The following is a 14,087-nucleotide window of genomic DNA, read 5'->3' as shown; positions in this document are numbered from 1 at the left end:
ATTATGATTTTCACTCTATTATTTTGCCTTGGCTGCTGATCCATGCCAGTCTTCGCTTGCCAAAGGTTACGTCTTTGAAGCCCATAGGAAACGTCACCATAACAGTGATGCTTCTTTTTTCGTTTATGTCTTTAAAGTAGCATTTATTTTAGAGTACCCTGAGTTATCATCATCTGTAAGGGTTTTTTCGGGAGTTTTTTTTTTTGTTTGTTTTAAGCGGAGACACTATATTTTTCCTTATCTTTAAGAACCTGTAACAGGGTTATCTTATGTACACTGAATATTCAGTGTTGGTTGACTGACTTGACCCACTCTCTAGAAAGAAATCAGAAAGTCTCTGTTTTCTCAGTTAGCCTTGTAGTGTCAGTACTGATTCCAGAATGTAAAGGATCCCATGGTCAAATACCTTTTTTAAATATTGCTTCAGGAGCTGTGCTTGAGGCATATATCTCAGAATGTTGTTTGAGAAACATTGCCATATGTTCCTGTAGGAAAAAATAAAGTAAAAACAGTTATCAATCAGAAAATAGGGAGAATGCTTTCTCCAGCTACCTTGAAATTCTTCCTTAAGAATCTTTTAACCAAAGAAATTATACATAAATTGGTTATTGTTTTCAAATAGCATAATACAATAGTGTCTTTACTTGAGTTAGTTTATGACTTGATACTTTATTTAGTAAATATAGTAATATGTCTGCCCCAAAGGGATGTGACATATATTGTCTGTGCTGTCTCTGTACTAAGCCATTATACTTGCTTATTAAACAGGAAATAATGAAAGTCTCTTTGTATTGAGTTGGCCAGTAAGTTCATTTAGTTTTTTCTGTACGATGACTCCAGTAGTGCTTAGTTGTCTTTAACTTTGTTTGAAACAAGTTTGTTAGATTATATTATGACAACTGTCATATCAGTGTGCAATTAAGAAAACCATACAAATTGGTGAATTTTTTGTGCAACCCTTTTAATATTGAAGATGGAAGCAAATATGCAATATTTTCGACATACTATTTTTTATTATTTCAAGAATGGTAAAAACGCAATTGAAACACACATAAAAAGATTTGAGCAGTGTGTAGAGAAGGTGCTGTGACCGGTCAAATGTTGTTGTGAAGTTTCTTGGTACTCCTGACATTTTGGCCAAATAATTCTTTGCTTGGGACTGTCTTATGCATTCGAAGATGTTTAGGAGCACTCCTGGCCCCTACCCACTAGAAGCCAATAGTGGGAGTTAGACAACATACTCAGAATATCCAAATCAATAAAGTTATAGGTGAAAATGAAAAATGTGTCTTTTATTTTATGGAAAAACACTAAATGGACTTTTTGGCCAACCCAGTACATTCTTTTCCTACATTTTTAATCAGAGGGAAAAACATTCTCAAATTTATGTAAAAATATCATATGTTTTATTTCTTTATAAATGAATTTTGTTTCAGTTAATTTAAACTGTATAGCTTTGATACTTGAACATATTTTTTTGATAAAATACATTAGATTTTAGCAAGTTTTATAGCATTTATGTGATGGAATTTGGGATCTTAAAATATTAGATTTTCACTGAGAATTTACTGTGAAAAAAACTTCATGTTTTATAAAGTAATTCAGGTGGTATTATTTTATACTAAAATGAAAGATACTCTATTGCTATGTAGTACTTAAACCTTTCATCACATAATATAATACATGGCATCTAATCTGCTGATGGTTTTGTAGAGTTTGAATATAAATGTATTCATTTATTTGGTTGAAAGCACTAACCATACTCTTTTTTTTTTTTTTCCCCCTCTAAAGCTGAAAACACGTCAAGGAACAGAATTGCTTATTCAGTCTGATAATGACACTTTTATTAATGATTGGTTTAAAGTTCTTAGTACAGCTATCAATAATCAGGTATGTGTTTGACTTAGGTAGATTTTTTTTACTTCAGAGCAGCTTTTCTTTTTGGCTTTTTAATTGGTTATTACATATCTAGATTCCAAGTTATATGTGAAAAAACATGTTTTTAATATATAGTTTGACAGTGCTGGGGAAGATGATGGTACTTTAGTAATAAGGGCTGGTAAATGACTTAAGATTCTCATTTATGTAGTGTTTAGCTGTTTAAAGTATTTGAATTATTTTAATTAATTTTCACAGGAAGAATTGGCCCCAAAAGAAAACGTTCAATAAGAAGGGACAGTCAGATTGTGCCTAGTACATAGTATTTATTCAATGGCTGATGAGGCGGAAATAGTACTGTTTGGCAGGAACAGGTCCTAGGCAAAATTGTGAAATGAATAAAGCTATGGTCACTTAATTAACACTTTTTCTTTCCTAGTGACACCTCTCTTGTACCCATCCCCCAAGGTGTTCTCAGGTGTTCCAGCTCTCCCCCCACCCCCTTCCAGTGCCTTCATGTCCCTGGTAAATTTCTTCCTGTATACATGGCAACCGAGAAGAACCTCAGATTTATGTTTGGGACTCTACCTTCTTAGACTCTATTCTTACCCGCTTACCTAATAAGGCTCCTATATAAGGATCGTATGCCAGTGACAAAAATGAAAGCAGATACTTAGGGAAGTGTGCTATGGTTTTAAACTAAATGAAGGCAGAAAAAAATTCTAAGTGACTGGTTTTAGTAGAGATTAAGATGTCTTTGAGAGAATTTATAGGTGAAACCTCATAATTAATATTTTGTGATCTTATTAAGATTTGAAAACAGGGAGTTTGAATTTGATTGTCTCTAAGTATCCTTTCAAGCTCCAAAATTCTATGATTCACTGAAGTTCAGAGCACCCAGATTTGGAATCAGAGTATACTTATTTTTCATCTAACTTTTACTTCTAGCACTTGACTTACCAATCTATCTACAGTATAAATATTCTTCCTTTGCAGTTTATAATAATGTATAATATTTCTGAATCTTGTTCCTTCTTTTCCACTTATTGCTGAAACCAGCACAGACCTTTATATGTTTATATTAGATAAGAGTAACCTCCTAAACAGTTTTCCTTATTTCATCTCATGTCCTGCCAATCCATCCTTAATGCTGTTGCTATATAAAACTTCCTAATGTCAATTCTACAGTCCTCTCCTGCTTACAAACCTTCTGTTAGACTCCCATTAAAATTCAACAACCTGAGCCCAATCTGCCTTTTCAGGTGGGCCATCCACTCTACCCAATATGGGCTTTCAACTTCAGTCACAGTCATCTGGTCACTATTTCTTGAAAGCAAGTCTGGCTGCATTCATTTGACAAATCCGAGCATGCTGTATACAACTGGGGATAGAGCACCATGCAGCCAGATGCCACACCTCTCTATATGGAGCTTCCCAGTAAAGACAGAAGATTATTCAAGACAGACAACTGAACAGTTCATAGAATGACATGTGATGAGTTTTTATGACATTATGGGATGCACAACATATGTTGATTAAGTAGGGACTAACAGTGTAGCGTTCATGGAAGACCTTGCAGAAAAAGGGTTTTGTTTTTAAAATTGAAGCCTGTAGGATCCGGGAATTAACCAAATGAAAAGAGAGGAGTATATTACTGACTATGAAATTATAAAATATGTACCGTTTACTGAGTGACAAAAGAGACTGAGTAATGAATGTAGCAAGAGCTGCAAAACTTTTGCAGGGAAAATCAAAATGTCATTGAGAAATATTAGAGAAAACATAATTACATGAGAATTATATCATGTTCATGGACTAAAAGTCTCAATAATGTAAAAATATAATATACTTCCAAATGATTTATAAATTTAGATTTGAGACTTCTGAATCTCAATTCAAAATCCCATTAGATTTTCTGGTGGAACTTGAGAAGCTTAATCTAAAATTCGTATAGAAATGCAAAGGGATAACAATATCCAAGATATTTTTGAAGGACAATGTACAAGGGCTTGATCTATCATATGTCAAGACTTCATAAAGCTATATTAATTAATACAATGTTGTGTCCATACCGGAATGGAGACACAGATCTGTGGAACAGACCTTCCTACCTTTGGACACTTTATGCCAGATAGAACATTATGCTCTAGCATAATGAGAAAGAATAAACTTTTTAGTAAATGAGGCTGGGTCAACTGGATATCCAAGAAGTTTGAACCTTTTCCTACATTATAGACAAAAATAAATTCTTGGTGGAGTAAGTATCTCAGTGTGAAAGGCAAAGCCAGGTTGGCTTTGAGAACTCAGTCTAGTTTTCTAACCTGCAAAAAGTGGTCATGGTTAGACTGATAAGGATCTCACTTAGTATATCTTGCAGTCCCTAACATTCATAAGTCTGTAATGATTAACTATTAATACAAAGTGTAATTTAAAAAGCTCCTTGGTATAAAAATTAATGCACCATTGGATGTTCAACTTTATTTTATATTCTGCTGTTTTCTCAGTATGTAGCTTCATCTTGTGTCACCACAGATTATAGTCTGACCTCTTAACTGTTATTCCTGTCACTCAATATGCAGGTGATCAAAGTGAGGCAAGATTGCTTCATGGTCAGTGTAAACCCTTTGTCCTGTGACTTATCAGTAATGTTTTATTTGGGGGATTCAGAATTAGTGCCATCTAAGGAGAAGAAAGAATATTTTAAATGGTTCATCAGATACCTAAATCATACCTGCTGTATATATGCTACTTAGTTCCCTAAAATCATTTGGGAGAGCCAGTCACTGATCTTGTGCTCTTTACTCTAAGGTAGTATCAAAAGTAATGTGTGTTTGGGAAATCTCTAACCCATAGACAGTAGAAACTGAAGAAGCAATTGAAGAGGAGGTACCGGATTCACCAGGAATAGAAAAGCATGATAAAGAAAAGGACCATAAGGATCCTAAAAAACTTCGTTGTAAGTTATTCTTTCTTTATTTGGCTGGTGGTTTGAGTGAACTTATTCTCTTTGCTTTTCAAAGATTTTAAATGAATATGTAAAAGCTGAGTGAAATCTCCAGTGTTGTAAAAAAGTTATAAGGTTAAGTGCTTGTAATCTCAATGTGTCAGTCCTCTCCTTATTAACTCATCGTTACTGTTCAGCCTCATTGTGTGCATCCCTAGAGCATTAGTTTTGAAATGTTGCCATACTTCAAAAGAAAAAAACAATATTATGATAAACTTCTTTTGAGGTCTCTAGGAAGGTGAACTCTATTGATTTAAAAATATATAGTCATTATTTATGATTCTAGATAGAATCTTACACTTTAAAAAGTCCAAGGTCATGGGATATATACAGTGGTTCCGTACTGGACACCAGGCAGCTGTCTCGGGACTAGGATATGTCTCTGCGAGTGCAGCTGCATGCATTCCTAGCTCCAGCTCATACGTATGTAAAGAACCAGAGTTAAAGCCAGCAATTTTAGGAATAGCATTGTCTCATGTGGGCCCCTTGTGAATTACATTGTTTAAATAGGCTATTAGCTATGACTCTGAACTTTATTAAATCTGTTTTAACAAATCCACATATTTCCAGTGAAGTTTAGGCCTATTACTGACATTGTCACCATATAACAGTGTAAATAGATAAAAATTTTATCATTGTAATTCTTTACTAATATATTGTTTCCTCAGATGTAGTTATTTTTCAAGAAATTTACTTTTTGAATTTTTGCTATTGTAATCAAAAAAGAAATCAGTATTAAAGGCAATATAGAACATTTTCCAGAGTATTCTTAGTTCAGAGTACAGATAATGATGATGACACTTAGCCAAAACTACAGCTAGTTATGAACTCTTCCCCGCCCCACTGCCCCCTCTCACCTTCATTCAGTAAGGCTAGGGAAGAATAGGAATTTTTTTGTTTATGTCTTATGAATTTTTTTTTTTGCTGGTCTTTTTTTACCTTCTAAAACTGATAAAGAGTCAAAGAAGATGTTACATCATTTATGAAATAGTGAATTTATACTTATAAATTAGAGTAACTTAGGAATGCCTTGATACATACACCATAGAAGGTACAATTTGTGGTCAGTGCTTAGTGATTAAAAATGAAATGTCTTGTTTGATTTATCATTTTGAAATTGAGTCTATGCTGGTTTGAGTCTTCACATGTTACTCTAAGCCATATTAAAGTTAGAATAACTGAATTTATACTGTGATTTTTTTCATATGAGATTAATATATTGAGTGTTAAGTGAAAATACTTTTTTCCAGAAGGTTTTTATTTTACGAAGTGCTTAATATCTGTTTGTTTTAAGCCATGAAAGTGTCTAGCATTGATTCTTCAGAACAAAAGAAAACCAAGAAAAACTTAAAGAAGTTTCTTACACGGCGGCCAACTTTGCAAGCTGTTCGTGAAAAAGGTTATATTAAAGGTACGTAGAAGTGATGTTTATAGTAATGAACTTGGCCATAATCAGAAATAAGACATTTAAAAACGGAAAAATTTTGAAACTGTAAAAATATTCTTATTTCTTATTCATAAAGTTTTTAAGTTCAGTGATTAAGATACATTTGAGTAATTAAAATTTAACTAAAGCATTGAGCAGACATAAATACCAAACTAAGTTTTTAGTAACCCTGTACAAGAGGAACTGACTACATTTATGTGATCAGATGGGTGGCAGATTTTTAGAAGACATGATTTTTAGTTTTGAGATGCACAGATCAGAAGAAATTTTAAATAATCATTAACACAGTAGAAAGCAGGAAAATACTGAACAAGCAGTTTTATTCTTGATTCTTTTCAGTTCTCATTTAAGGTAAGGTAATTTAAAAATTAGTTTAAGGTGTTTTTCCCTAATTTATGTATTTGTTATTTCAGTAAAAGCACCATATTTTACAGGATCTTGTCTTTGTAATAAAGCATTCTTTAGAATTACCAAATATGATTTTAAAGAATATACAATATACTTGTATACCTTTAGTTCTCAAAAGCATGTTTAATTCCAAAGGTAAAATTTTTAAATACATGACTGAAAACAGTGATAGTTATTTGTAAATAAAGATATAGGTAAAGGATATATATGTTCCTGATTATGAAGTTTCTGGCTGACCATCACTGGAGCATCTGTTTGGAAAGCGTCTAAATTAAAATACACAAGAGGGTTTTATTTAAAAGATACTTAAAACTTCTAGGAAGAGTTCGACTAAGTAAGTGTTTCAGATTGGCAACCGTAAGAGTTACAGACAAACAGGTACTTAAAGATAATGCATACAAATTTAACATTTTGAGTTTAGAACTTTAAAAAACAACTGACAAATTAAAGGGCTGCTGGTTTGTTCACCAGAGCCTTTTCATTGTGAAATATAAACAGTTGCCATTTTATGGTGTTATTCACCACATCAGATACTTTCTTTGTTTTCCTGAATGCCTAGCACAAATGTGGCATTTCAAAACTTTAGGGTAGAAAAATTAATAGAACAGCCTTTGAAATATATTTTGTGTAATCAAGTGTTGGCACTGGATGGACATGTGCATGCTTGTTTGAGTACTCGAGTATCTACTAAGTGCTAGGCATGAATATCTGTTTGTGTTCAAGAATAACAAGGTCCCTGCCCTCAAGAAACATAAAAATGAGAGATGGACAAGCTAACTTAAAAGTGTGATGTATAGTATGAAGAATCTAACATCATGATAAAATAGAAGCGACTGACTGAGTGATACGTAGGATGCTCAGAGAGTTTTCTTATGGAGGTAACATTTAGATGAGACCAGGAGTAATGAGGTTGGAAGGAGTTGAATTTAGGGGCATGTTGATCTTTACACATGGGGTAGAAAGTAGTAAGGTTATCAAGCAGATATAAGTTGGGGTGTTCATGGAATTTAGTAAAGAAGAACAGTTATTTGAAATGAAATTGGAAGGGAGGGGGTAGGCAGAGTGCAGATCATATGAAGTATAAGCCACAGTAAGCAATTCTGGATGCACTGAATGGCTTCTATTGTACTGTGAATGGTTTAGCTATTTTGTGAACTAAATTTTAGCGAAGTGGTTCATTTTTAAAAACAAATCTCTTTCAGATCAGGTATTTGGAGCTAATCTTGCTAATCTTTGTCAGAGAGAGAATGGCACAGTGCCAAAATTTGTGAAATTATGCATTGAACATGTTGAAGAATATGGTAAGAAAATGATTTTTTTTAAAATGTTAAGCATACCAACCCATTGTTTTGCCATCAAAATCCTTAGGATTTTTATGATTTTGAGTGATGCAACCCAAAGTTTTTTACAGTCAGAAGATGTTAAGAAAACTCTTGTTTGCAAAAAAAACTTACTTGTTTATACCTGTTTTAAAATAAAACCTTTGTAGGCATCTATTAAATGTCCAGCGCTTCTGATTGGTCTTCTTTGAAACCATTTGGAGTTGGCATTTATTTGCTTAAAATGAAGAAGCAATGATTATGAAACTGAGTTTATTAAACAATTTGACAATGTAGAAGATATGAGGAGATTGTGTTTACTAAGAGAAAGCTGCTTTTTATAATAAAAATGAGATATTTCAAAACTTAAATCAACTATAGTTATCCTTTTTATGTCATTTACTATAAAATAAGACAAACTAATTTGTATTTTGGTTAATTCTTAAATGTTTACAATATTTATACTAGTTTTATATAAATTAATATCTTGACTGTGTTAACTTATATATCTGTATATCATCAAAAACATCTTATTCATTTAAAATATTTGCATAATTTGTTATTTCTGCCAGTTACAGATCTCTCTGACTCTGCTTGTCAACATGACAGTACAGACACCATGCTACTTGCCTTTATTTGAAGTTAAATGAATAGCTTTGTTTAATATGTACAACATTATCATGTAATGAATATTTGAATGTTTAGGCTTAATTGCGTGAATTTGAAATGATTCTATTTCACATAAAAAAGACATTGCTAAGTATTCAAATTATCAATTGCTTTTATAGAACCATTATTTTAGTTGCTAGCTTGTATTAAATTTACTACAAGCAATATTAATATGACATTTTTAAGAGAGTGCTTTAATATGTGTATTTACATTATAAGATGGCATATAAAAAAATGGGTGGGCTTATTTTATCTACTGGCTTTCTTGTTGAACTATCCCCAGGTGTCTGTAGAACTTTATCTTCTGTTGTTGGTATTTAAAGTTTAATGAGGTGATTTCCTTGAGATGATTCACAGCCTACATGATAAAATAGAATTGTTGCTATTTATTAAACAGAATTCAGAGTGAATCTCCACCCCTTTTGTGTCAGGCAGCTGTAAAAAGCCGTTCAGAGGAAAAGAGTATTTGCCCATTTGAGTTAGGGTGAATGTTAACAAGAATTCTGAAACATTTAGGCATCTTTAGAAGAGGCAAACAAGTACTTTAAATTTAAAAGTATTATTTGTCTCTTAGGTTTGGATGTTGATGGGATTTACAGAGTAAGTGGCAACCTTGCAGTGATTCAGAAACTGAGATTTGCAGTCAATCATGGTAAGATATTCCCTGTTGTTATATCCAAAATAATCACTCATCACTGCTAGAATTAAAGTAAAATAAAATTTTTTCTATCTCTACTGTTTTTTCAGATGAGAAATTGGACTTGAATGATAGTAAATGGGAAGATATTCATGTCATCACTGGAGCACTGAAAATGTTTTTTCGAGAATTACCGGAACCTCTTTTTACGTTTATTCACTTTAATGATTTTGTGAATGCAATTAGTAAGTGTGTAATTCTACTTCTATTTTTTTTCCTAGATGCTGAAAATCCTCTCTACAGATTAAGTCACTGCATTCTGTTTTATCTTTTTAAGTTTTTTTTGGTGGATTATTTACTCCAGAAATTATAAAAGTGACCACCAGATGTCACTATATATCACCAAATAATCAGGCTCAAAACTGTCACTACTTTTAGTTTTCATGCAATATTTCTAGTTATTATCTTTTTTCAGAACAAGAACCAAGACAGCGAGTTGCTGCTGTTAAGGACCTAATCAAACAGTTGCCAAAGCCGAATCAGGATACAATGCAGATCCTTTTTAGACATCTCAAAAGGTAAAAAAGTCTCAGCACAAAAAAGAAACCGTAATTAGGAAAACAAAAAATAAGAGAACTGCACAGTTATGAGACATGGTATGGTGTGCCATTGGGGTCAAATCCAGGTTCAGGTCCCAGCTGTGCTATTACTTTCTTTGCAACTTGAAAAAAATGGCTCTTTAGAGCCTCAGTTCCTCGTAGATAAAATAGTTTGGTATAATGAACACATTCAAGGAGATATTATATATAGAGTGCTTTATATATATAAAAATATATACATAAAATATCTATAATGCCTAGAAAACATGTAGTAGGTGTTCAAAAATTGTTGCTAAAGTTAATGTGGAGGTGAGATTGGTTATTAAATGAGGATTATTAAATCACCTTAAAATAAAGCCATCATTACTCTAAGTTACCTATGTAGCTACCTTGATAATTAATTTTTTTCCTTCTGAAAGACCACTAGAATACTAAAATAAATGACTCAGTGAGAGAGAAGTAAAAAAAACAAACAAACCATAAAATGAGTAAAAATCAAAGTTTAATCTCTGTGCCCTAATGAAATTTTTTCTCCCTATCACCCTAGTGGAGTAATCATTGTTACCTGAATTGTAACTCATATTTAAGTTTGTCTTATTTTAAACACTAAGCCAAAATACCACACATATAAATTCGTTAGAGTATGTATAATTATGTCTTCCAGCTGTGTTTATCCAGAAGAGAGCTTCACATGGCATTTGGACTGAATTCTACTTGGCTAAATAGTTCATGTGTACCTTAGGAAAATGAGCATTAGTTTTCATTTCTAAATGCAAACTGTTAATAGTTGTAATACAATTTGAAGAATTTACCTCTTTTTAAAAAATTTTCTCTTTTAACAATATATTTTTCCCCCCTTAGAGTTATAGAAAATGGAGAAAAAAACCGAATGACCTGTCAAAGTATAGCAATTGTTTTTGGTCCCACTCTGTTAAAGCCAGAGAAAGAGACTGGTAATATTGCCGTTCATACTGTCTACCAAAACCAGATTGTAGAATTAATTCTCCTGGAAATTAATTCCATCTTCGGACGTTGATTTCTTTTTGAAGACAACCTGTGGAATAGGAGCCGGATTCGATCAGATTTCAAATCCTTATACATGTTGTATTTTGTTTTTGGACCAAGCAGTGACTCTTTGATTTTGCACTTTTTTGAGGGATCAGAAGGGACTGGAAGAGTCAAGATGGGTATTAGGCCCTCATATTTGCTGCTTTGTTGCAAGATGGTATAACTGTGTGTGATTTTGAATTAATTTTATCCTGAATGTTTGCATTTCGTACTCTGAATTTCAGTAAAAATCAAAACTTGCAATTCTAACCAGTCATATACACTGGATAATTTGGTAAGAAATCTACATTTTTTTTTCCTCAAACTGGATAATGTAGAACTTCTTCCCGTGATTCGTTAGGTTCATCACTTGATAGAACAATACTTTCAGTTATTTTGAAATCACTCCTGGGCATTTTAAACAAAATGAAGTATATCTGTTTTGAAAACTGTGTATTTCTTTTTCAGGGTTTTTGCATGCATTGCAGTCTAAGTGCTAAAATTTATTATAACCCAGACATAATTCCTTGACGGAGGCTTGCTGTCTTTTCCCAGGTTGCACAGCATCCTTATGGGCTATCTTAGTTGCTTGTTTGAGCAGCACACTAATATTACTTAAAACACTGTGATATACTGGAGTTGAATCTAGCATAATTCAGTTCAGGGTATTTTGGGGCTGTCTATGCTACACTGACTTAGCTAACAATCATAATTATATCTAGTGCCATACTGAATTCTTGGTATGACCCTGTGGAAACAGACATTATTTTATGTAAATATACACTGAAGACTTAATGTTCTTCAGTTTATGTATATAATTGTGTTGTATAGCCTCAGAGGACATTCTGACCCCACATTTCTAATCATGATATTGGTAATTTTTTTTCTGTGAATATTAGGTTTCCTTCCAAAATAAGTTGTTATTTGAGAAAGTTAACTGTGTGCACTTTTAGCTTTTAATTACATTTACAGGCAAATCACTGTAATGCAAATGGTACTGGAACAATTCTGAATAGACTTGCTAAATGGTAAATGCACTACAAGAGGAGCCTTTTAGGTTATTTAATATGTACAGAGTACATTAGAAAACAATTTATTACAGAATTCTAACTCTGCAGTATGAATTGTGGAAACCTATATGCAAATTAGATGGATGTCAGATAGGAAATGACATTGCTAAATTTGAGAATTTCTTTATACATTACTAATGTAGATTGGTTTGTACAATAAAAACAGGGTTTGGAAGGTTTTGTTACAGAGAGCATGGTCTGTTGAAAATTTTTTAAAATGTATTTTTCTAGATTAACTACTGTATATGAAATGTCTAATCTGAATAAAGAAAACTATAAGAGGTGTAGAGATTTTTTTCCATTGGAAATGCTTATTTTGGTTTTTAATTTTTTTTTTGCATTTACTGTCATACCTCATTTAAAAAATCAACTGAATCTGATATTTTCTATGGCAAATATATATTCCTCATTTTACATCTTTTCTACCCTCTCCATGTCAATGCCTCGTTTACCCTCCACACCCCACCCAGTTTTTTATTTCTTCATCACTATTTGAAAGTGAATGATTTATGACAATCTCTTTTTCTTAGAATTCCATTTATAATTTATAGATTGCCTGCCTTGGGAACAAATATTTTTTGTATGATCTATCTTAAAAACCTCTCACCTGAGTTTTGTGGTAAAACTATTGTTAGTTGTTGTGATCTTGTTAAATTGATGACAAACCGAGCTATGGAAAAGCAAATTGTTTTGGGCAAGGAGAATAAACCTACAAAGAGAATGTTTATATTTGCCTAAAGATATCCTTACCAATACAACATGATTTAGGACTGGCCTATGTAGTGATCGTGTGCCAGGAAACAATTAGACTCAAATCCGTGATATTCTTCCGCTCAATAGTTATAGATGTGTCAGTGATTAATACTGTCCTGTATTTCTTGTTTCAAAGTACATATGTGTGTATGTGGTCTTAAGTGTTTTATTAGTCTATATATAGCTAATCAGTTTGTTGTAATATTGTATGCACAGTAAGATCAGTGTCTTGTGTTTTCATCCTTTGTGAATTAAAATTTCTCACTTGTTTTTTGTAATAACAAAACCAGTAATACTTTCCTGTCTCAACAGCTTGAGTTTTAGTAGAAAATATATTAAAGGCTGAAATAAACTGTCAGTGGAATTTCATTTACTAAATTTACTTCAGCGTATCATAAGAAAGGTAGTTAGAAATTGAAAAAATTTATTCAAATATGTTATTACATTCTAGTTAGAAGAAAAATACTTTAAATTTTAAAGCAGTAAGAAATTTCACCTTTTACTTGAAAAAGTTAATTATGAAATATTTATGAAAAAATGTTACCTTTCAGACAGGCAAATCTATAGATATTTTTTTCTTAAGTGAAAAGCACAAATGGAATAATTAAGCCAAACTTGAGGCTTAGGCAGATGTGTTACATAAACATGCACACACACATATGTATGTAAATGTGTGTGTGTGTAAATGAGTATGTGTACCTACATGCCATGGCTTTCATACAAATGAAAATTCATTGATAATTGTAAGGGCAGAGACCTTGAGATTTTTGATTCTGTGTGTGTTTGTAAACCTGTAATATTAGCTATTAGATAGCAGCAGTGAAAGGGAAAAAATGTTATTCCATGTTTATGCCAAGAGATTTTTTTTCAGTTCATGGGAGAGGCCTCTAATTAAATATTTAAAGTAAAGAAGTAGTTTTCCATGACACTAATTTCTCCAACATTTTTATGCATTTAAAAAAAAGTACACAGTGAAGCCTACCGCATATCATTTTAGTAAAGAACAAAATAGTCAAATGGGAAAATAAAAAGTCAAATGGGCATCATGTTCTCATGGTCTGATAAAGGTCACATCCTCAAATATTGCTTCTAAATATAGAATTAAAAATGGGTAGAAAATAAGATTGTATGGAGTTTACTAGTCTCCAAACTCCAGCCATCGACTTTAATGATCCTCTTTTACAGAAAGCACTTCTCTGGTGTGAGCTAGAAAAGGTGTTAACTAGAGACTTGAGTAGCCTGCATGTTACAGTCCT

At 32.4% G+C, this 14,087-nt stretch overlaps 1 protein-coding gene across 5 annotated transcripts in view; it reads left to right on the top strand.

Moving 5' to 3' along the window:
* Nucleotides 1-13,084, top strand: part of ARHGAP12 (Rho GTPase activating protein 12) — a 106,450-nt gene extending 93,366 nt beyond the window's left edge. For 3 of the 5 annotated variants that reach the window (XM_054592216.1, XM_054592244.1, XM_054592210.1), the window contains 8 exons: nucleotides 1,792-1,890; nucleotides 4,732-4,834; nucleotides 6,177-6,293; nucleotides 7,940-8,038; nucleotides 9,300-9,377; nucleotides 9,473-9,607; nucleotides 9,838-9,940; nucleotides 10,823-13,082. In XM_054592216.1, coding sequence (XP_054448191.1) covers nucleotides 1,792-1,890; nucleotides 4,732-4,834; nucleotides 6,177-6,293; nucleotides 7,940-8,038; nucleotides 9,300-9,377; nucleotides 9,473-9,607; nucleotides 9,838-9,940; nucleotides 10,823-10,997 — 909 coding nt within the window. In that variant the 3' untranslated portion in view covers nucleotides 10,998-13,082. Of the gene's footprint in view, nucleotides 1-1,791; nucleotides 1,891-4,731; nucleotides 4,835-6,176; nucleotides 6,294-7,939; nucleotides 8,039-9,299; nucleotides 9,378-9,472; nucleotides 9,608-9,837; nucleotides 9,941-10,822 lie in introns of all 5 variants that reach the window. The other 2 variants (XM_054592226.1, XM_054592234.1) reach the window with 2 other exon arrangements.
* Nucleotides 13,085-14,087: the final 1,003 nt, after the last annotated feature.

Source organism: Pteronotus mesoamericanus, unplaced genomic scaffold (genome assembly GCF_021234165.1).
Source record: "Pteronotus mesoamericanus isolate MK-2021 breed Mesoamerican mustached bat unplaced genomic scaffold, CSHL_Meso_final contig_130, whole genome shotgun sequence".
Lineage (NCBI taxonomy): Eukaryota > Metazoa > Chordata > Mammalia > Chiroptera > Mormoopidae > Pteronotus > Pteronotus mesoamericanus.
Note: the sequence above shows the minus strand (reverse complement) of the source record. Positions and strands in the feature narration are given on the sequence as shown.